This window comes from Microcebus murinus, chromosome 6, assembly GCF_040939455.1.
Source record: "Microcebus murinus isolate Inina chromosome 6, M.murinus_Inina_mat1.0, whole genome shotgun sequence".
NCBI classification, from domain to species: domain Eukaryota; kingdom Metazoa; phylum Chordata; class Mammalia; order Primates; family Cheirogaleidae; genus Microcebus; species Microcebus murinus.
This window is the reverse complement of record NC_134109.1, coordinates 40,939,687-40,960,522: the sequence shown is the minus strand read 5'-3', so window position 1 is coordinate 40,960,522 and position 20,836 is coordinate 40,939,687. Positions and strand designations below refer to the sequence as shown.

Genomic DNA, 20,836 nt, shown 5'->3' with positions numbered 1-20,836 from the left:
CTAAGCCACCTAAATTATACAAACACTGGAAGCAGCTTTGTGATTCCATATAAAGATTAAGAAACCCAAAGATTTTTTGAAAAAACAGTAAGAATTCTGGTTTGGTTTGAGGGAACCAATGAGGGAAAAAGTTGTTGTTTGCTTGCCATAAGATTTGAGCTAATCCTAAATATAAATAAACAGTGGGCTGCTAGAATTGGCAGTCAATAACCTATTACCACACATACCACAAGCCAACAAAAGAAAAAAAAGAAAATGAATTGCTCACTCATGACTTCTTTCCCTCTCTACTCCACTGCTGTTGAAATAAGGAAAGGCCTTTTCAGGTAACAATTAATGCCTAAGTTATCATAAAGATACAGCAGTATATCTAAGTGCCTAAGTAAATGCTGAAATACCAAACAAATATAAAGCACTATTATCTAGTCTACTTTCTCACCAAAAGCAGGTTGAGACCCACAGTAAGTCATGAAACCACTTTTATGAGTCACACCAGGTTTTTTAAACAAATGAACTACAAGAGAAAACACTGAAGTACACTGCAGTACTTTTGTTTGTATGTGTGTGGGCAATACATGCATATATACAAAATAGAAATGTCACTATAATGCAATTAATCAGTTTTCTTGCTTAGCTATTATTTCAAATATGTTTTGCCAGCCAATAAAAACAATTAGAACGTTTGTTAAATAAAATAGTGAGATAAGTGAGACATTAAAATGTGTGTCAGAATTTGATTCTAGGAACGTCAGCAACTTCCTTAAGTGCTAAAATTATCAAGTCAAAGTCTGATACATCAGATAATCAAGGGCTGTTAAATGACCATACCCTTCAAGGATAGATAGATAGATCTATATAACCATATGATCTATATGACCAGATCTATATGATGGATAGATCTATATGACCATTTAACATGACTGTTAAATGACCATACCCTTCAAGGATAAGATTATAAGTAAGCTTAGGAATTCCTGCTTAAAAATACAGTGCTGGATTGGAACCCTAAAATATTGAGAGCTGTAAACATCTAGCCCCATATCCCTCATTCTCTAAAAGTAAAACCTCATGCAGTGATGTATCTCAGGTATAGCCAGTGAGTAACAGAGTTATGACCAGAACACATAACACCTGGTTTTCAAATCCACTGCTACTATATTAGGATGTTTATTAAATCCTATGTCATGTTAAGTTACTGTAAAAATTCTGAGAATTTTTGAGCTAAGGGTACACAATTGCCACTTTAGCTCTATGAATACCTACTATGAGCCTGATATTTTAACTTATCTCCCTAATTCCCATCATTGTCATTTTTTTAAATCTTGAGGCCAAGCCCTTAGTAATATCTTAGCAATCAAGGATCAAATAAATGTCCTCATGAAATATCTTATCCACTTTTTATTCCCAGGTTACCACCAGTTTCACACTTGGAAGCATTATGGTATTTTAATTTTCAAAAACGTACTTGAAAGGTGAGATTATAGATTCAATAACTTACTTAGCCAGGTGGCTTATATATTGTTACTGGCAACCAATCTACTCTTAGTCCTGGCCAAACTTTCCTCAAATTTATAGCACTAATAATTAGGAAGGGCTGTGAAAAATCAGGTGCCATCAGAAACACAATTTTCTGTGGTTAAAGACACCATCTTTTCGGGAGGCTGAGGCAGCAGGATTGCTTGAGCTCCGGAGTTTGAGGTTGCTGTGAGCTAGGCTGACGACATGGCACTCACTCTAGCCTGGGCAACAAAGTGAGACTATGTCTCAAAAAAAAAAAAAAAGACACCATCTTTTAAAGAACAAAAACAAAAATTCTAATGGAAATTCCTGTCTTGTGGATAGTCTACACAGTGTGTTACCCACTATGTGCTCTTGAACCTGACTCAATTCCTAAAGCCTCAAGTGATCTCATTTTAAGTAACTGACCAGGATGTTCCTGAGCATACAAACACTGACAAAGCACATTTTTACCAGCATGCATTTGCCCATTAAACAACACCTTTTAGTTTGCTAAAACTTTTCTAAACTTTCACTTCACAGATAAGTGCCTACACTAAGTGCCAAGGCCTGTGATAGGCTCTAAACCTACAAAGTTGAATAAGGTACAGTTCTCTGCCTGTAAGGATTTTCTCACATAGTGAAGGACACATAATAAAAAAGCTAAAATGCAATACAGAAAGTGGTAGGGATCATATGAGGAAATACATGAAATTCAAATGGAGAGAGATTAACCTATAGTTGTAGAGATAGAGTTATCAAGAAAACTTCACTTAAAAGCTAGCATTTGAACACATGGAGATAAGGACAACATTCAAGATGGTGGGAATGGTATGAATAAAAACAAAAGAACTGGAAAAACACAGAGCTTGTACAGGCCAGCCATGATAATTGACTGTGACTGTAGTTTACGATACCTGAAGGGAAATAGTAAAAAATAAGTATGGAGAAAGACCCTCCTGATATGACCTTCAGGAGGGTCTTGAAAGCAAGACAAAAATGTAGATGATTTCTATATATTGATATGATAATATATTCATTTAAAACTCTCCTGGATTGACATTCAATAGAATTACTATACTACCACCACCTGAGTACTTTCTAAATACTTGGCATCATTCCAAGCATGTTACACATATTAAAGCATATAATACTAATTTCAAACTCATCATATCAGTTCTATCATCATCCCCATTTTACAGATAAGGCAGAGAGGGTAAGAAATTTACCCTAAACCACTCCTTTTCACAAAAAAACCCTGGCCACACCTACACATTCTAAAGCTAGCAGTATTTTCTCTGCTGTCCTTTCTTACGGGGGCATAGGAAAAATCTAAATCCTAGAAGTAACTCGAATGACTTAAGAGTCTTTGAAAAATATAAGATATAAAAGGTAAGAGATTATTAAAAATGATGCAATAAAAATATACATAACCATATTCATTAAAAACTCAGAATGCTGAAACTAATGCATAAATGTTGTATTTCTGCATATATTACTTTTTTCCTGAATTGGTAAGCAGCTATCTTTGTAACTCAAAGCTAGCATTATAATGGGAGAACTTTTAAATACTTAACTATATAAATGAGATCAAAGATAGTCTTGATGTATGTTAACAAAGTGACTCCAATTTCATAAGCTCACATACTATACTAAAATGAAGGTTCCAAAAGGATTAGGTTTTTAAAAAAAGCAGACTAAAAAGTGGAATCAAAAAGAAATAAAAGAAAAAATATTGACTATTGTGCTTGGTAACTGATTATAGAAAAGACTTGTTTTTTCCTAAAACAAAATCAGACCTTTTCCCTTGCTAAACAGCAGGAAAGTGAGCAGAAAACACTTTTTTGTAAAGTCTTAGGAAAAAAGGCAGAGTGGGGTGGGGGCCGATAGTGGTGCGAGAACTATAGGAGGTCAACAGGTGAAATTAAGCTCTCCCTCTTGAGAAACATTCAAAAGATAGCCTATTCCATGTCTCGATATTTCTAATTATTAAAGTACTTCCTTATACAACATTTTATCTGTTGAAATAGAAGTGATTTCTAAAAACAAGGCAATTAACATCTTTACCTGGATTTCAGATATTTAAGGAATGGCTTAAATGTTCCATAAACATACATCTGTTTAACTCTCTACATTCTATTAAAACCAAACACACTAAAATTAGTCCACACAAGAAGAGGAGAAAACAAAACATATTTCAGCCCATATATAATAGCCCTTTACATACATACATGTACAAGACGGCTTCAAAAAGTTTGTGAAAAAACGGAAGTGAAAGATTTAAAAAAATAAATTTTATTTCTCAACATAAGCTCCATCAAGTTCAAGACACCTGTAAGCAATGATACCAGCCATTTAGTCCATCCCTAAAAAACCGAGAGTCCTGGGAATTTAACCACGTCAATGCAGTCTTTCTCATTAACTAAAGAAAAACCAGTGTCCTTTAAAGATACTTTAAGATTAGGAAAAAAAAAGAAGTCAGGACTGAAAGACAGATGCCTAATGATTTCCCATGGAAATTCTTGCAAAATTGTCCTCTTTACTGAGTCGCACAGTCCTGATGGGGAATGACTCCCTAATGAAGCTTTCCCGGTCCTTTTTCTGCTAAAGTTTTGGCTAATGTTATTGTTCTTTGGCCCACCAGAAAGTCAACATGCAAAATGCCTTGACCATCCAAAAATCTGTTGCCATGACTTTTGTTCTTGACTGCTCGGCTTTCACTCTGCTGGACCACTTTGACCACTTGGTAGTCACTGCTTTCATGGTGCTTTGTCTTCAGGATCATACTGGTAAAGCCATGTTCCATCTCCTTTCATAATTCTTCAAAGAAATGCTTTAGGATCTTGATCCCTTTTGTTTAAAATTTTCACTGAAAGCTCTGCTCTTGTCTGCAGCTGATCTGAGCACAAGAGGTTTGGCACCAATAGAGTGGAAAGTTTGCTCAACTTTAATTTTTCAGTCAGAATTATGTAAGTTGAACCAGTTGAGATGTCAATGGTATTGGTTATTGTTTTTGCTGGCAACTGTCAATCCTCTTTAATTAGGTCACCAACAAGATTAATTTTTTCCTTGCAAATTGATGTGGAGGGTCTGCTGCTGCAAGCTTCATTTTCAACATAGTCTCATCCCTTTTTTAAAACAAGTTATCCATTTGTAAATTGCCACTTATTCCTTTGGAGCACTGTCCCCATAAACATCTTGTAAAGCATCAATGATTTCACCATTTTTCCACCCAAGCTTCACCATAAATTTGATGTTTGTTCTTGCTCAAATTTTAGCAGAATTCATGTTGCTCTGACAGAGGCTTTTTTCAAACTGCTGTCTTATCCTTCTTAGTGCCTCAAACTAGATCCTGTTTAGACATGTTATAACAAGTTAGTATGAGTTTATTTTGATACAAAAAAAATTATAACATGTTCTCATAAAACTATATTTTTTTCAATAATGAAAAACTAACCTCTCCTTAACTTACTGTGAGAATCATCTGGTATTCCTAAATTTTAAATTCAAGTTAGGCTTTAAAAACCAGAAATATGAAAGCCCTGATAAAAGCACCTAAGTCTAACAGAATGGAATTAAAAGTCAAATCGAAATATAGAAACAATGTAAGGTCCAGCATAATGCCTTATCCTAGTAAGTGGCCCCATAAATAATTTGACAAAAGGAAGAATAGATGCTTACTAGACAGCTCAAGCTCTAACTCCAATGTTTAAAACAGATTTCATCTTCTTTACCAACCCAGTAGCCTCCCAGACTTTCCAAATTAGTTAACGTTATTGTTTGTTCCCAACCGTTCTTAAAACTTGAGAGTATGTTTTGGTTTTCTTCTTTACCCTGATAATTGGAGATCAAATGCTGTCAACTTTTCCTCCCAACTTGATTTCTTGCTCACTTATTCCTTTTTTTCCTCTAGATCTTACTCTAGTTTCACCTCATGCTGACATCATTTCAACAGTATCTTGTTTCTCTATTTCCAATTCTGTGTCATTTCTTTAGTCACTTTGGACACTGTTTCTAAATAATTTTCCAACAATATTATTTTGTGTACATCATACCCTTCTGTCTGTTCAAAAACCCTCTGCAAAACTAAAATTAAAAGGGAAATCCATATGGAAAAATATATGCAGTAAGTTACTACTAAGAATTATATAACAAACAATTAAGAAATAAAATATATTAAGACTAACAATATAATTAGGAAGTCTGAATATACAACTTGTACAAGAATCAGTAAGTGAAATTATAGAAAAAGGTCCCACCTTACTACTCAACAAAAATCTTACAAAGAAAAAAAGAGCTCAACATATTTTGCACCTATTAATAAGTTTGCAAAAATGATAATTATAGACTACTCCATGCCAGTATCTCAATTCACAAGGAGGGCAATAGTGTTTTCAACTCTTTTGAAAAACAACACAAATGTTTCAACAGTCATAAAAATGTTCCTACAATGGCCCTTTAAGTAATCCTAAAAGAACAATCAAAAGACGGAAAATACTATATACACATAAGATGAAAATTGGAGCACAATACTAAAGAACTAGAAATCTACATGGTCAAGCAATAGAAAAATGTTAAAGATAAAACAGCTTGCTGGAATATTTTCAGACATTAAAATTACTATGGAGACTGTGTAGTCACGATGAATGCTTGTTACAATGTGAAAGGAACAAAGGAAAACCAAAAATTACTCTAAAAGAAAGAATATGCTGGGCTGGGCGCTGTGGCTCACGCCTGTAATCCTAGCTCTTGGGAGGCCGAGGCGGGCAGATTGCTCAAGGTCAGGAGTTCAAAACCAGCCTGAGCAAGAGCGAGACCCCGTCTCTACTATAAATAGAAAGAAATTAATTGGCCAACTGATATATATATATATAAAAAATTAGCCGGGCATGGTGGCGCATGCCTGTAGTCCCAGCTACTCGGGAGGCTGAGGCAGAAGGATCACTCAAGCCCAGGAGTTTGAGGTTGCTGTGAGCTAGGCTGACGCCACGGCACTCACTCTAGCCTGGACAACAAAGCGAGACTCTGTCTCAAAAAAAAAAAAAAAAAAAAAGAAAGAATATGCTTACAGACAAGGAAGAAGGAAATTTTAAAAATCTGTTAGGGTGGGATTAAAATTAATTTTATCTTTTTTTGTACCATTATGATTCATAAGTTTGAAAATAAGACAAAACAAAAATAATCTTCAATTTCTGTTCAAATCCCAGCTTTCAAGACCCCCCAGAAACCTATATAGAGAGCAAATACCACATGAGACTCTGATGTGCAGCTAACTCTACCAACACTGACAGGTTGGTCCCATACGGTTTTCCCAACAATATCATTAGCCAGTCATCCTTTCTGAACTAGTTTACCCTTTCCCAGACACAGATTTCCTTATATTCTTGCTCATAGCCTTCCCTCCAATTAGGGTGCCTTCTTTCTTCTAATTTTATAGATTATATTTCAGTATCCTTGAAAAGCCTTCAATAACCATTATATAAATTTCTTTCTGCTCTGCTTTCTAATGCAATTTATGTCTTTTCAAAAAAATCACTAGATCTGATTATATACAGAACTTTGACAAATCTATTAGGATAGTGAGCCACTATTTAAATCTTTAAATCAGGTTATCTAAATTGCTTATATCTTTTGAAATAACTACTAGATTAACATTCTACATGTTTAATTACATTCTCCCTTTTACTGACAGCAAGCGCCTTGAGCACAGATCCTTGTAAAGGAAAGCTATTAGGTAATCCATATCCACTTGAATCCAATTCCTAAAATGTGCTGTCATTCTAGTTTGAATTATATGTGAAAGAAAACCATTATCTATGACTCCATGTGGTCATAAAATCAGAACCAAAATCTAATAGGGCAAAAGACCACACAGAGACTGTAAAGTGTGCTTTGGTTACAAGTAAATTATGTAACTTTCAAAAAATAACTGAATCTTTAGGAAAGCAGCTACATTCACCATAGCAATCAGTTCCTTTCAACATACACTGACGTTTACAGAAATAACTGCACAGTTGGACAAATTCTATTTTTTCAAGGATACACACCACCCCCCAAAACCAATCGATTACTTAAGGGTGGTTTAAGTAAAATTACATACCAGAAACAGAGTTTTCAAAACAGACTGCAGATCCAGGTCTTTAAAAACAGGGACACCTTGCCTCATTTTCCCACAAATCCGTCTCATTCTAAAAGACAAATACTTCTTTTGAGTATGTTATAGCTCAGACATTCAGAACACAGACTGACCTAAATAAAAAAAATTAAAATAAAAAAAGTTATTTCACTCCTACTAAACACGCTCACCGATCAGCTCTCCCTCTATGTCAAGATTTAAGAAGGTAAAAAAAAAATCACAAACATGTTTCACATTGTCCTGTGACAAAAATTGGAAAGTTAATTATACACCCTCATTTGAACCCTTGATCAAACATTTTTCTTTCAATATACCTTTATGTCATAAAAACATTAAAACTTTGATTAGTTTGTGCTCATTGAAATAGGCTGCAAAACTACAATTCTATCATAATTTCATTCATTTATACCTAACAGATGGTTGAGCAACTGTTAATATTCACTTACAGTCACCTCCACTAAGATATAAAATCCTTAAAAAGGATTGAGGAATAAAAAAAGAGGCTTGAAAAACTAGTATTGACACATTCTTAGTGGTTCTCTAAATCAATATTTTATTAGCAATTACAAATCAATTCAGTATTAAGTACTTAGGAATATTAAATTGGAAGGTTAAGACAGCTTTGGGGAACATCACCAATTTTTGGTCAAGAATTACTATTAAACATAAGTTGGCTTATTGCACATATTTTGTATACAAATGTGCATACATATTTATAAATATTTACAGAGCACCTATCATGCATCAGGTAGGGGAACATAGCTATGATTAAAACAGTTGCTGCCTTCTGGGAACAAAAATCTCATACTGGATTAGCAAGGTATGGTGGTGTGCACCTATGGTCTCAGCTACTTGGGAGGCTGAGACATGAGGATTGTGTGGGCCCAGGAGTTTGAAGCTGCAGTGAGCTATGATGGTGCCACTGCACTCTAGCCTGGGCAACAGAGCAGGACCCTGTCAGGAAAAAAAAAAATTCAAAATCAAAAATCTCAAACTGGAGAAGAGCCAAACAACTGCAAAGAAAGGGTGGTGAGATACATGTAAAGGTTCTGATGAGACTACAAAAAGGCACTGAGGGAAGGAATGCACATGAAGATGGAAAATTTTAGAGAAGGCCACAGGGAAACATAAAGTAAACTCAACTAACTATACCATAAAAACAATTTATTCTTTGTATCCCTACACATCACTTCCGTGTAGCAAAACATTTAAATATACAAATGCTCAACTATTCTAAAGTGAAAAAAATTAGTTTTAAAAAATCACTCCTGAGGTCCAAGAAAAATTTTCATATTTATTTCACTATATATGTAATTTAAACATTATAATGATACTTGAATAAACAAAGATTCAGGAGAGAAAACTCAAAATTTAAAGAAAAGAAAAACTGGGAAATTGGGGGAAAAAATAAAAATAAAAAGCACAACCAATATAAGTGCAGAAGAAAAGCTTTCTGATGGGTCAGCGTACAAGTATCCAGAGCCTTAAATATACAATACAATCCCTTCAGCCTTTTATTTCCACTTCTGGTAATTTATTCCAAAGAAATAACCAGGGATGTGAACGAAGATTTAGATTTAGATGCCCAGAAATTTTAGCCATTGATGTAAGTTCTTATAATATTTTGCAAAGCATGTACAAGGATATTCACTGATGTAATACTGCTATAATGGAAAAGTAAACAGGTTATAAATTATGGTACATTTATCTTATAAAACACTATGAAGATAAGAAAGATGCTTATGTACAAGATATTTCTGACATTCCCAGTGTTTTTCATGAAGGAAAAAAACCATGGGTAACAAAATGAGTGTGGTCCGAAACCGCAGTGTGAATTTTAAATCATTATAACTAGGCTCAAACACATCTTTATTAATCAAAATAGGAACCATTACAATCAACACATTTCTGCCAGTGAGAAATAAGTTTGTTTATTCCCATAGCGTAAAAATCTGTGCTTTGGGATTTGACAAACTCTTGGAAAGCATTTTCTGCATCCTGCTGGCTGTGGAAGTGTTTTCCCTGCAAAAAGTTATCAAGATGCTTGAAGAAGTGGTAGTCAGTTGGCGAGAGGTCAGGTGAATATGGTGGATGAGGCAAAACTTCGTAGCCCAATTCGTTCAACTTTTGAAGAGTTGGCTGTGCCACGTGCGGTCGGGCATTGTCGTGAAGAAGAATTGGTCCCTTTCTGTTGACCAACACCGGCTGCAAGCGTTGCAGTTTTTGGTGCATCTCATCAATTTGTTGAACATACTTCTCAGATGTAATGGCTTCATCAGGATTCAGAAAGCTGTAGTGGATCAGACCAGCAGCGGACCACCAAACGGTGACCATGACCTTTTTTTGGTGCAAGTCTGGCTTTGAGAAGTGCTTTGGAGCTGCTTCTTGATCCAACCACTGAGCTGGTTGTTGTCCATTGTCATATAAAATCCACTTTTCTTCCCATGTCACAATCCGATCAAGAAATGGTTCCTTATTGTTGCGTACAATAAGAGCAGATGACACTTGAAAACGACGATTTTTTTGATTTTCGGTCAACTCACGAGGCACCCACTTACCGAGCTTTTTCACTTTTCCAATTTGCTTCAAATGACGAACAACCGTAGAATGGTTGACGTTGAGTTTTTCCGCCACTTCTCGAGTAGTTTTAAGAGGATCAGCTTCGATGATTGCTCTCAATTGGTCGTTGTCAACTTCTGATGGCCGGCCACTGCGCCCCTCATCTTCAAGGCTCTCGTCTCCTTTGCAAAACTTCTTGAACCACCACTGCACTGTACGTTCGTTAACAGTTCCTGGGCCAAATGCCTTGTTGATGTTGCGAGTTGCCTCTGCTGCTTTACGACCCATTTTGAACTCGAATAAGAAAATCGCTCGAATTTGCTTTTTGTCTAACATCATTTCCATAGTCTAAAATAAATATAAAATAAACAGCAAGTAATAAGTCATTAGCAAAAAAATAAAGTGAGAAATGTATATTAAAATGATGTATAACATAACCACATTTAAGATGTATTCCAATATCAAATGGCAAATTTCAATGTTAAAAGCACAATTACTTTTGCACCAAAATAAAGACTATTTTATAAAAGAAAACCTAAAGAGACAAAGCCCTCTGTATAATATTAACATATGAGCATAGTATAAACTATTAATTGCCGTTTATTGGTAGGATGCAAAAGATTTTTGTTCTTTTTTGGCTTTTTAGTAATTTCCAAATGCCCACTAACATGTTTTTTAGATCAGCTAATAAGTGTTTAAGGTTGGGTAAAAGACTTATGGATGATTACCCTCTGCAAAGTTCAGTAGTATTATATTGTTTTACAATTTCCTTTAAAAAAATTGCCACGCTCCTAAACACTGTTAATAACAAGATCTTTGCTGTATGAGAAATTTTTAAATAGGGGGAGAAAACAGAATCATAAAAATACCCAGAGTGTTTCATGATAAAATCGTTAAGTACCTAAAAACTCAGAAACGAGAACCACATGAATGGGTAAAGAAATCCATAAGGATGTTCTAATTTTGAGATTTCATTCTAAAATATCATTATCAGTAAGGTAGTTATACAGACTCATCTGAACCCTTGGCCAAACAAAACATCTTTCAACTACCATTCTAATATTTATTTATTGGCTCATAGAAAAATTTCCAGGTGGTCCCCCAATTCTGAGGATTTTTACAGACATCAGGACTCATGTCCGTATTTATCTTGGAATATTTGTTACTGAGATGTCTGTTTTCTTCAGCACAACTGCCAAAAAGACCACAGTAAATTGTTAAATCACTCAACCATTTTCTAGTCTTGAGCCCCACCAAATACAGCAATCGGGTTTAAAAGAGTTATTGAGGATAATTGTAAGTATCCAGTGTGACTAGGTCACTCACTGGAGATACCCGACATAACGTTTCACTTTCTTAACGAATAATTTTGAGAGAAATTACTGTTATGAAAAAATTGATCCTGCTTTAGTTAGGTATCCTCTTATTTAGTAAATTTAGTCTATGTGGATTATCAACGATATTTAACATTCTAAAAATTATTTCATTCTTTGAAACACTATTCAATTTCCAATACTTAAACTACATAAGTTTTTGTTTCATATTACAGAACATAAGATGTTAACAGAATAAGACCAACATTTGTCCTATTGGGAGGTCCTTTTATCTAAGATATTTTCAGTCCCTGCAAAACCACTGCTACCTCCTTTCACAAAGTAGCATAAACCTCGTGCAAAAAGTGACACAGACGCTTGTCTAAGGTCACAGTAGCAGCGCCCGTGCTGGCAAGCAAATTCCTTAGCATTCCGAAAGCCAGAGCTTTCTCCAGTTTCCTCCACAGCTTTATCGCGTGAGAAGCACGCGGAAACACCTCTCCCCACGCAGAATGTTTCTAAGAACCATGTCTTCCACGTCTTAAGTAAGGAAACCCACACAGCCGGTGCCACTCGGGTGGAGAATATGGCAAGTCCCCCGAAACGCATTTCCAAAAGGAGGAAAAACAGATCGGAAAGAGGCAGAATCCCGAATATTTCTGAGCGGCCCAAACGGTCACCTCCAAGAAAGACTTGCACGTCTCCCCCGCCTCTTTCTCTTTCACTCGGCGGGAGAGGAAACCTCGCCCCCTTTCATCCCGCCCCCTTCCCCCCCACCCCGCCGCAGGGTGCACTCACTTTACCATGGCTGCCCGCGGCCCCTTCACTTCCGGTGCCGGTGCCGATAGAGCTGCGCCATCCCCCCAGTCAACCGGACAACCATAGCCTCCAACTGACCTTCTTGACAGCTCTGCGACTCCTCCGACCACGACTAGGTGCTGTCCTGGAGAGAACGGTGGATCGGTGCCCCACTAAAGTAAATCTACCGGATAAGGACTCCGCTCCTTTCACGTCAAAAACATAAAATGCGATAGAGCTGCGGCTACCGCTGCCGAGACAAAATGGCGCCGAGAAGCGGTTTAGCGCAAGCGCCTTGGAAACACCCTGCCCCGCCCCCGTGCAAGCTCCTGGCTGCAGTTCTGGGTTCCGTTTCCATGGGACACTGCGCCGCCAATCCTCGCGCCGAACTGCTCTTCCTGACCCCTCAATTCACCAATCAGTGCTCAGTCAAGCACATCCGGAGTCGTCTCTACCAATCATTTCTCAGAACTTGCTTACTCAATACCCAATTCTCCAATAACGTTGGTCTTCGGAGAAAGCCAATCATAAGTGGAGGATGTCCTACCTGCTGTTTTTCGCACCAATCCGTGAAGTTTCAGAGCTACATCCAATGAGGACGACAGGTATCGAGGTCCAATCCAAAGCTCTTCGGCGTCATGAGCAGCCAATAGGAGTTCGTGTAGAAGCGAGTCTGCTCAACAGCTTGTTATTTGGTGGATTGTGGCAGTAAATCGGGGCGAGTGGGGAACCGGGCGCAGGAACTGCCGTCGCGGCCGGGAGTGGTGCTGCCGGGACGGGGGCCCCCGGGGGTCAGTGGGGCGGAGGACTCAGGAGCTGACAGCGCGCACTTCACCCGCTGTTGGTAGGTGGGGAGAAAGGAAGCGCGGAATACTGAATGGACGAAGCGGCAGTAGCAGCTGGTGCTGCTGCCCGGGGTCCCGGTGCAGTTGGAAGCTTTGGAGGTGGGGAGGGGGATGCTGGGCAAGTGCTGCAGCGAGCGCAGGGGCAGGGGCAAGTCGTGGAGCGGCGGCAGCAACTGCAGGAACCGCCGCCGCAGCCGCCTCCTCGTCCGCTTCCCCGGGTTCCCCGGGAAAATGGCTGTGGGGCTGGCCGCGCCGCTAAGTTTGCTTCCGCGGGGTAAGGAGCGGGCTGCTCGGACTAGCCGGCCCCCCCAACTCCGTGGCGCGTCCTCCACTGTGGAGTCCGTGGCAGGACCCAAGGGGCTGGGGGCTGATACCTCTCTGGGCTGTACAAAAAGTTGAGGCGGGCGCGGGGAGGAGGCGGTGGCTGCCGCTGTGCGGCTCCCCTCCCCTCCCACACCCTGTCCGGCCACCTCCCCTCCTCCCTCCCGCACCCCCACCCGCTCGGTGCCTCCACCGCTCGGGTCTCCCCGAGCACTCGCAGCTCCCTGCTGAAGGCCGCGGCCCCTGCCCCTTCGGGTGAAGGAGCGCTTCTCCTTCCTGACATGGTGCAGAGCGAAGGAGGGAGAGCAATGGCGCCGTGACACTCCGCTGCCGCCACCGCGGGCCCGGGGCGGGCCGAGGGGGCCGAGCGGCGGAGGCGGGGCGCGGGCCGGAGTCGGGGTGTCCGGGGGGCGGCCGAGCACAGGCTGGACGGTAGCCTCTCTGGCGGACCTGGGGAAGCCCAGACGGCGCCCCGCTCCTGTCCAGAGCGATCTGTCCTGGGTCTCCGAGTTGAGCATTCCGGGTCAAAGTGGCCAGCGAGGCGGGGGCGCCGTGGGCCGCTGGCAGGCTCCGGGGCGGAACGGGCTGCCCTTACGCGCGCGTGGGCTTCGCGCTGTCCCCTCTGCTCCCGCGTCCTGGCTGCCCGCTGCGGGGGTCTTATCCCTCGCCTGCTGAGGGTTCTGCCCCTCCCCGTTGGCGTTTGTTTACTTTCTTTCTCTTCGTCGCTCCCCGCTGTTGACTGATTCTGTGCCTGTCTTTCCCCTTCTCCAATGGTTCTAGCAACAGCGAAGATAGCTCGTTGAGCTGGAACCCCAGAGATCACCAGTAAAAATGAAGGTAAGTGGAGTCAACGCTGCCCTGATCCTCGTGCCCTGGACACTGCCAGTCGTGAGGCTGGTGCTGTGAAATGTCATTTTTTTGCTACTCAAAATTGATTTTCCTACTAAGCAGCACTTTCAGAAATCCAGGACGTGTTGAATGGGTGAGAAATGATCTGTGTGTCTAAATGCAGTCAGTTCAGCCCCTCTCTGTAGCAGTTAGCACTTTGGAAAGGCTGGTGCAGCCTTTCAATTGTTGTCCATTCAGATAGTATTTTTAAACACTTCCTGTGTTGGCAGCAATCTTTGCAGAAGTAAAGCTTTTGTCCTGCTTTGGTTCTTTGGGGAATTTTTTTGAAAATTTTTTTCTTCTCCAGTGCCAGTGCGATTTTCTAAGAGAATATATGGATTGAATAAGGAAAGTATCATTTCTTCTGGGATAACGTAAACTTCTCTGGCTAAAATATTTGAAGTTGATCTGAAACTAATAATGCTTAGTTCTGGTTAAATCCTTATAGTAAATATTTTAAAACATATACCCATCCTAAAAATATGTGTGTATACATATATACACACATATATTCTTCTCAAAACAACTGCAAATACATGTGGATATTTAAAGAGAAAGGAAGCATTCCTTAGTACTGTGGCCATTGGAATGTTTCAGGTTAGATACTTACTTGCCAAATGTATTCCTCTTCGATTTGCATTGTTTGTAAATGCAATGACTTTAAAAGGTACCTGATTCCTGTCTTATTACTGTTTCTGTATATTAAGCTCTGAAATATAGCATTTGCCAAAGCTGTCTCTTGTGTTCCTATTTTCTTGAAGTGAAGTGACATATTCAATCAACCTTCTTTGATATTACTAGGGAAAACTTATTGGAAAGTGAAAAATTGTTTTCCACTTAAAAATGTATCTCTAAAGTGTACATTGTTGCCTTGCCTATAACAATGTTGAATTGAACTTGTATGATTACACTTAACTTTTGAAAAAAAATAGGCACAATGACAGATTGAGATAGCAATCATTCTGTTACTGTCAAGATTAAAATGAATGGTAGAATGAAATTTCTCAGCATCTTTCAACGTATCATTCTGATCATGGCCATTTTCTAAAAGTAGATATTTCTTAGTAAAGCTTATATTTTATACTAAGAAGATTAGTGTGGTAAACTCTATGTGTGCCTACAAGTTTTGAATCATGAGTTCATATCTGCATTCATTGGCTGAATTCAGACTTAAATTTTTCAAATGCGGCGTATAGCCAATGAATTTTCCAAATGTTAACTTTTTTTAAGAAATCAAAAGGGTTGGCTTCATTTCTTATCTGTATGGTTACATTATATTTAAAATACTGCTTTTATGTAGCTATATCAATAAATATTTAATTATTGTTAATGTTAATTTTAAAAGCAATATTTCTTTTAACTTGAAAACAATTTTGGGGACGCCATAAATGACTAATGTAGTTTTATAAGCATTTACTATGAGATGCCTTTTCTGTTTTTTTCTTATTTTTGACTTCTTATTTAAATTATAGAATTTTTAAACACTTTGTATAAAGAGAAAAACCATTACTGTATTTCCTTACTGATAATTTCTAATTACAACATTAAAACATTTTATAGTATCAAGATATCAGTATATAAAATTAAAGATTATTAATAAAGTGTTTGCTTTAGGAGTATTTTTCAAATTATCAATGACATTAATAAGAACATAATTTTAATGTTCTTACTACTTTAAATACACAACCTTATCATGAGACTTGAGGTTGGCGTAGGGAGAAATAATGATGACATTCATAGTTTATGTTCCTTTCATCAGGCGGCAGATGAGCCTGCCTACCTGACAGTGGGAACCGATGTCAGTGCCAAGTACCGAGGTGCCTTCTGTGAGGCCAAGATTAAGACTGTGAAAAGGCTGGTGAAAGTTAAGGTAATTTTTCTTTTTTTTTTTTTAATGCAACAGTTTTATTAACTCTGAATTGAAGAGAACCAGGGAGGGGGAGACTGCAAATCAGCATTTTATTTATTGAGTCATTACTGTGTGAAAGCACTGTTATATACTAAACTTATAGAAAAAGCACATTAAGAATTGATAAATAAAGAACTCAGAAGGAGAAATTATTCTAAAATGTTTCTATCAAAATACCATGATCCTGATACTTCCTATCATTTAGATCTTTCTTGTTTGTGGTAGCATACTTAGGCTGTAATTATTTTCTCCCCTTTCATAATGTTCAGAAAGAGAAAATTTCAGTGATTAGAACAATACGGTGGGAATTATGTTTTTGAGACAAGTATAAAAATGATTCAATAATTTTATTTTTAAGATGCTTTTATAGGCCGGGCGCGGTGGCTCACGCCTGTAATCCTAGCACTCTGGGAGGCCGAGGCGGGCGGATTGCTCAAGGTCAGGAGTTCGAAACCAGCCTGAGCGAGACCCCGTCTCTACTAAAAATAGAAAGAAATTAATTGACCAACTAAAAATATATACACAAAAAATTAGCCGGGCATGGTGGTGCATGCCTGTAGTCCCAGCTACTTGGGAGGCTGAGGCAGGAGGATTGCTTGAGCCCAGGAGGAGTTTGAGGTTGCTGTGAGCTAGGCTGACACCACGGCACTCACTCTACCCAGGGCAACAAAAGTGAGACTCTGTCTCAAAAAAAAAAAAAAAAAAAAAAAGAAGATGCTTTTATGACCAGAAAAAGGTTAACTGATTTCTGTACAGTATTTGGAAACATAGAAAAGTACAAATGGATTAATATCCATAGCTTACCTCTCAGAAATAACTATTAACATTTTTTGTGTTTCCTTCTAGTAATTTTCCTATATATTTTTAATAGTCTTTGTCACTTTGTACTTAAATACCAAAGTAATCTATGCTTATTATAAACATTTTTAACATTGAGGTCTGTTATAACATTACTATCATTCTTATTATTACTGGATCATACTGAATTTGCAGTTTGCAAAATTTGCTTTATTCACTTATATATCTGATATTTTCCTACCAGAATTAAGCACTATAAAAGGAGGAAACATCTGACTTGTTCTATGCCTAACACCTAGAGTAGTGCTTGATATATAGTGGATACTCAAAATTTGTTGAGTGAATGTATCAATGAATTAGAGTAGTGATTCTCAAAGTATGGCCCTAGACCAGCAGCATTAGCCCTACCTAGGAACTTGTTCAAAATGCAAATTCTCAGGCTCGCACCCTAGACCTACTGAATCAGAAACTCTGGGGATAAGATCCAGTAATTGTGTTCTAATAAGCCCTCCAAATGTTTCTGATGTATTTTAAATGAGAACTGTTGAACTAGAGGAATGTGATTTGTGTGGTAGATAAATAGATTTATACATGATTATTATAACATTTCTGTATAAATTTTGATCTGCCAATGAAGTTTTTCTTCAGGTGTTATTAGGATAGGATGGATGTCATTTGACATTCACTTCTTATTTCATATAGCCTTTTCCTGTGTCAACTGTAGGATTTGATTATTCAATATTTATTTGGGATTCTTAAACTTTTTGTTAGTATTGTGGTTCTAATTTTTAAAAAATCAATACAATGATTGTTTTAGGAGGTCTTATCATATATTATTTAGATTTTGAATTTATTTATTTGGGTAATTGCTCTATTATGGATGGTCATTCTGTTTATTTGGTAGGATGTGTAGTAGGAAGGAGCACTTGTTTATAAGAAACACAGAATTGCATATCATGATTATTGTTCAGATTTACTTTATAAAGGACTAAAAGTTATGAGTTTAATTTGTTTAATTTGCTTACCTTTCATATAGGCAATGTAGTTTGATACTTTTTTGTATACTTGGTGACAATCATAACGTTTTATGACTTGTTGATAAAAAGCAATAAAGACAGTTTTAAGCTTTTACGGTAATAACTACAGGTTATAAATCTTTTGTAGTTCATTCAGTAAATAGTTATTAAATGCCTATAATATGCATTGACACTTGCTAACCACTGGTGATATAGTAATGAAGGAAGGCCCCAACCCTCAAGGAGCTCACAGTTAATGAGAGAGACAATAAACATAAATATAAGACAATGTAATAAGTGGTATACTAGACCTAACCACAGGGTGCTAAGAAAGCATAGATTAAGACATTATTGTTACAGTGTTACTATAAATGTATTTTAAAAGTAACATGTAAATTATTGTGCAAAAATGTTTTTCAGGTACTCCTAAAACAGGATAATACTACACAATTGGTGCAAGATGACCAAGTAAAGGGTCCTTTAAGAGTACGTATGTTGTGCAGTTTAAAATCTAAAATAATCAGAGATTCATACTGTAATTGACCATCAATTTTACATTTGTACATACACTTAAAATTTTATAAGAATTTTAATCAGAAAACAAACATACAAATGAGGGGTTTGTACAGTTAGTATAAATTATATTATAATGGCTGTATTCTTAGTTTTAGAATATTAAACATCTTATAGAAGGGAAAGTTAATACATATAAACATATTAAATTTTCACTTACCTTTTGTTTTAAATTCTTGGACTGAATACTTGACTTTGTTTTTTACATTGTTGCTATATCTGAGGTGATGTTTAGCCTGCTAAGATATATACGGTATCATATACTGAATCTTCTGTTGTTCTAATTTACCAAGTAAATTATGTTCATTTTATAATTCAATTTTATGAATACCTATATTATGTTTTCCATCCATTTCTGGCCATTTGTTTATGTAATAAATCTTTGTTATGTCAGAGTACCACTTCGGTTAATATCTGATATACAAAGGTCTGGAAGCTGAAAGAAGGTCAACTGGTCCATCCTTCTCTCTCCAGGTGAACCTTTATCTAAAAGGTCCCTTAGATACAAATGCTAAATCCAATATTTTTATGAAAGTTGAGGCTATTTTAGTTGTCTTATGGTTTTATGGTTTTTATATTTAATTTTCTTGAAGGCAATGTGATACAGTGAATAGGCTCTGAAGTAAGATTTCAGAGACTGAGTTCTCATCCTGGACTCTGCAAATTACTTTCTCTTTCCAAGCCACAATTTTCAATATGTAAAGTAGGGGTAATAATAGCTACCTCACTTTTTGCCAAAGTATTTTGGGGCTTAAATTACATGAGGAATATATGTGTACTATGAGTGATAAAGATCTAAGCCAATATAAGGTAGACTTATCATAAGTACTATATTATTTCTCTTACCCAGATCATATAGTTGGTGGGAGTGATTTGGTTTATTTGTTTAAATTTGGTAAGGAAATTTGGATTTCATGTTTTAGGTTGGGGCTATTGTTGAAACAAGGACATCTGATGGATCTTTTCAGGAAGCTATTATCAGCAAGTTAACGGATGCTAGTTGGTATACCGTGGGTAAGTAGTTAAGTAATTTAATATATAGATTTGATTTGGAGGTTGCATATACTTCTATTTTGTGGGTATACCAAATCATTGCGTTGGCAGAGAAATATGCATTCTTCCTGTCAATTTTCTGGATATAATTAACTAAAATTTTAATGATGCCGTGCAGGTAACAAAAGTAGTTATCTCTTAAAGTAACTTGGCTGTTTGTGTCTATTTCATTCAGAAATTTACTTCTGTTTTAGGTTATTTTGATATTTTTCTTTAGGAAAACATTACGTTAGAAAAACTTTCTTTAAGAAAGTTAGATTGTATGATTATTGGTTTTTGTGGTTTTTTTGAGACAGAGTCTCAGTCTGTTGCCCTGGCTAGAGTGCCGTGGCATCAGCCTAGTTCACAGCAACCTCAAACTCCTGGGCTCAAGCAATCCAACTGCCTCAGCCTCCCAAGTTGCTGGGACTACAGACATGTGCCATCATGCCCGGCTAATTTTTTCTATATATTTTTAGTTGGCCAATTAATTTTTCTATTTTTAGTAGTGACGGGGTCTTGCTCTTGCTCAGGCTGGTTTCAAACTCCTGACCTCGAGCAATCCTCCCGCCTCGGCCTCCCAGAGTGCTAGGATTACAGGCATGAGCCACCATGCCCAGCCTGATTATTGTTTTTTAATAAGCTAATAAAACAGTATTATAAATAGATATTTTCACTTTTTTCTGTAATTGCAATTAAAATTGCATAGTTGCAATCTTATTATATTGCTGCATGTTTTATATAAGGGTAATGTAGATGTTGCCACAGAATTTATGAACTAAAAATAATCTGACATTAGTAGACTCAAGACCAGGTACTTGTAGCTTAATTTTTGACTTTTGATACATATGGGCTCTCTTATTAACAGCTTTTAAGAAAGATGCTGTTAATATGAATGCATTCTTAACATTCCTTGTGTAAGCTTATACTGGCTTTAAAAAGCTTTACTGTAGTGAGAAGCAACAAGTGTAATAAAACATGTAAGTTAAAACCTAAAAGTAGTACTTAAATAGTTGCTGTCATTATATTGATGAAAAAAGCAAAAGGTAACATTTCCAAATGTCCTTTCAGTACTTTCAATCTATACAACCCTGTGGATAACATCCAATACTTTGTCTTACATTGGACACCTATAACATTGTTGGTTTTTA

At 37.4% G+C, this 20,836-nt stretch overlaps 2 protein-coding genes across 3 annotated transcripts in view; one reads left to right on the top strand and one right to left on the bottom strand.

The window, feature by feature from the left end:
* Positions 1 to 9,485: 9,485 nt before the first annotated feature.
* Positions 9,486 to 12,832, bottom strand: LOC105882911 (histone-lysine N-methyltransferase SETMAR-like). The gene is made up of 3 exons (XM_020285766.2): positions 12,791 to 12,832; positions 12,403 to 12,708; positions 9,486 to 10,540 (listed from the first exon to the last, which is right to left on the bottom strand). The coding sequence occupies exons 1-3, from the start codon at positions 12,830 to 12,832 to the stop codon at positions 9,506 to 9,508; spliced, it is 1,383 nt and encodes a 460-aa protein (XP_020141355.2). The 3' UTR covers positions 9,486 to 9,505.
* Positions 12,833 to 12,954: 122 nt separating this feature from the next.
* ARID4A (AT-rich interaction domain 4A) overlaps positions 12,955 to 20,836 on the top strand; it is a 76,900-nt gene continuing 69,018 nt past the window's right edge. Inside the window, exons 1-5 of one of the 2 annotated variants that reach the window (XM_012785628.3) lie at positions 12,955 to 13,147; positions 14,250 to 14,306; positions 16,117 to 16,227; positions 18,501 to 18,566; positions 19,577 to 19,667. In XM_012785628.3, the coding sequence (XP_012641082.2) occupies positions 14,301 to 14,306; positions 16,117 to 16,227; positions 18,501 to 18,566; positions 19,577 to 19,667 (274 nt within the window). In that variant the 5' untranslated portion in view covers positions 12,955 to 13,147; positions 14,250 to 14,300. The remainder of the gene's footprint in view (positions 13,148 to 14,249; positions 14,307 to 16,116; positions 16,228 to 18,500; positions 18,567 to 19,576; positions 19,668 to 20,836) is intronic. The other variant, XM_012785631.3, reaches the window with a different exon arrangement.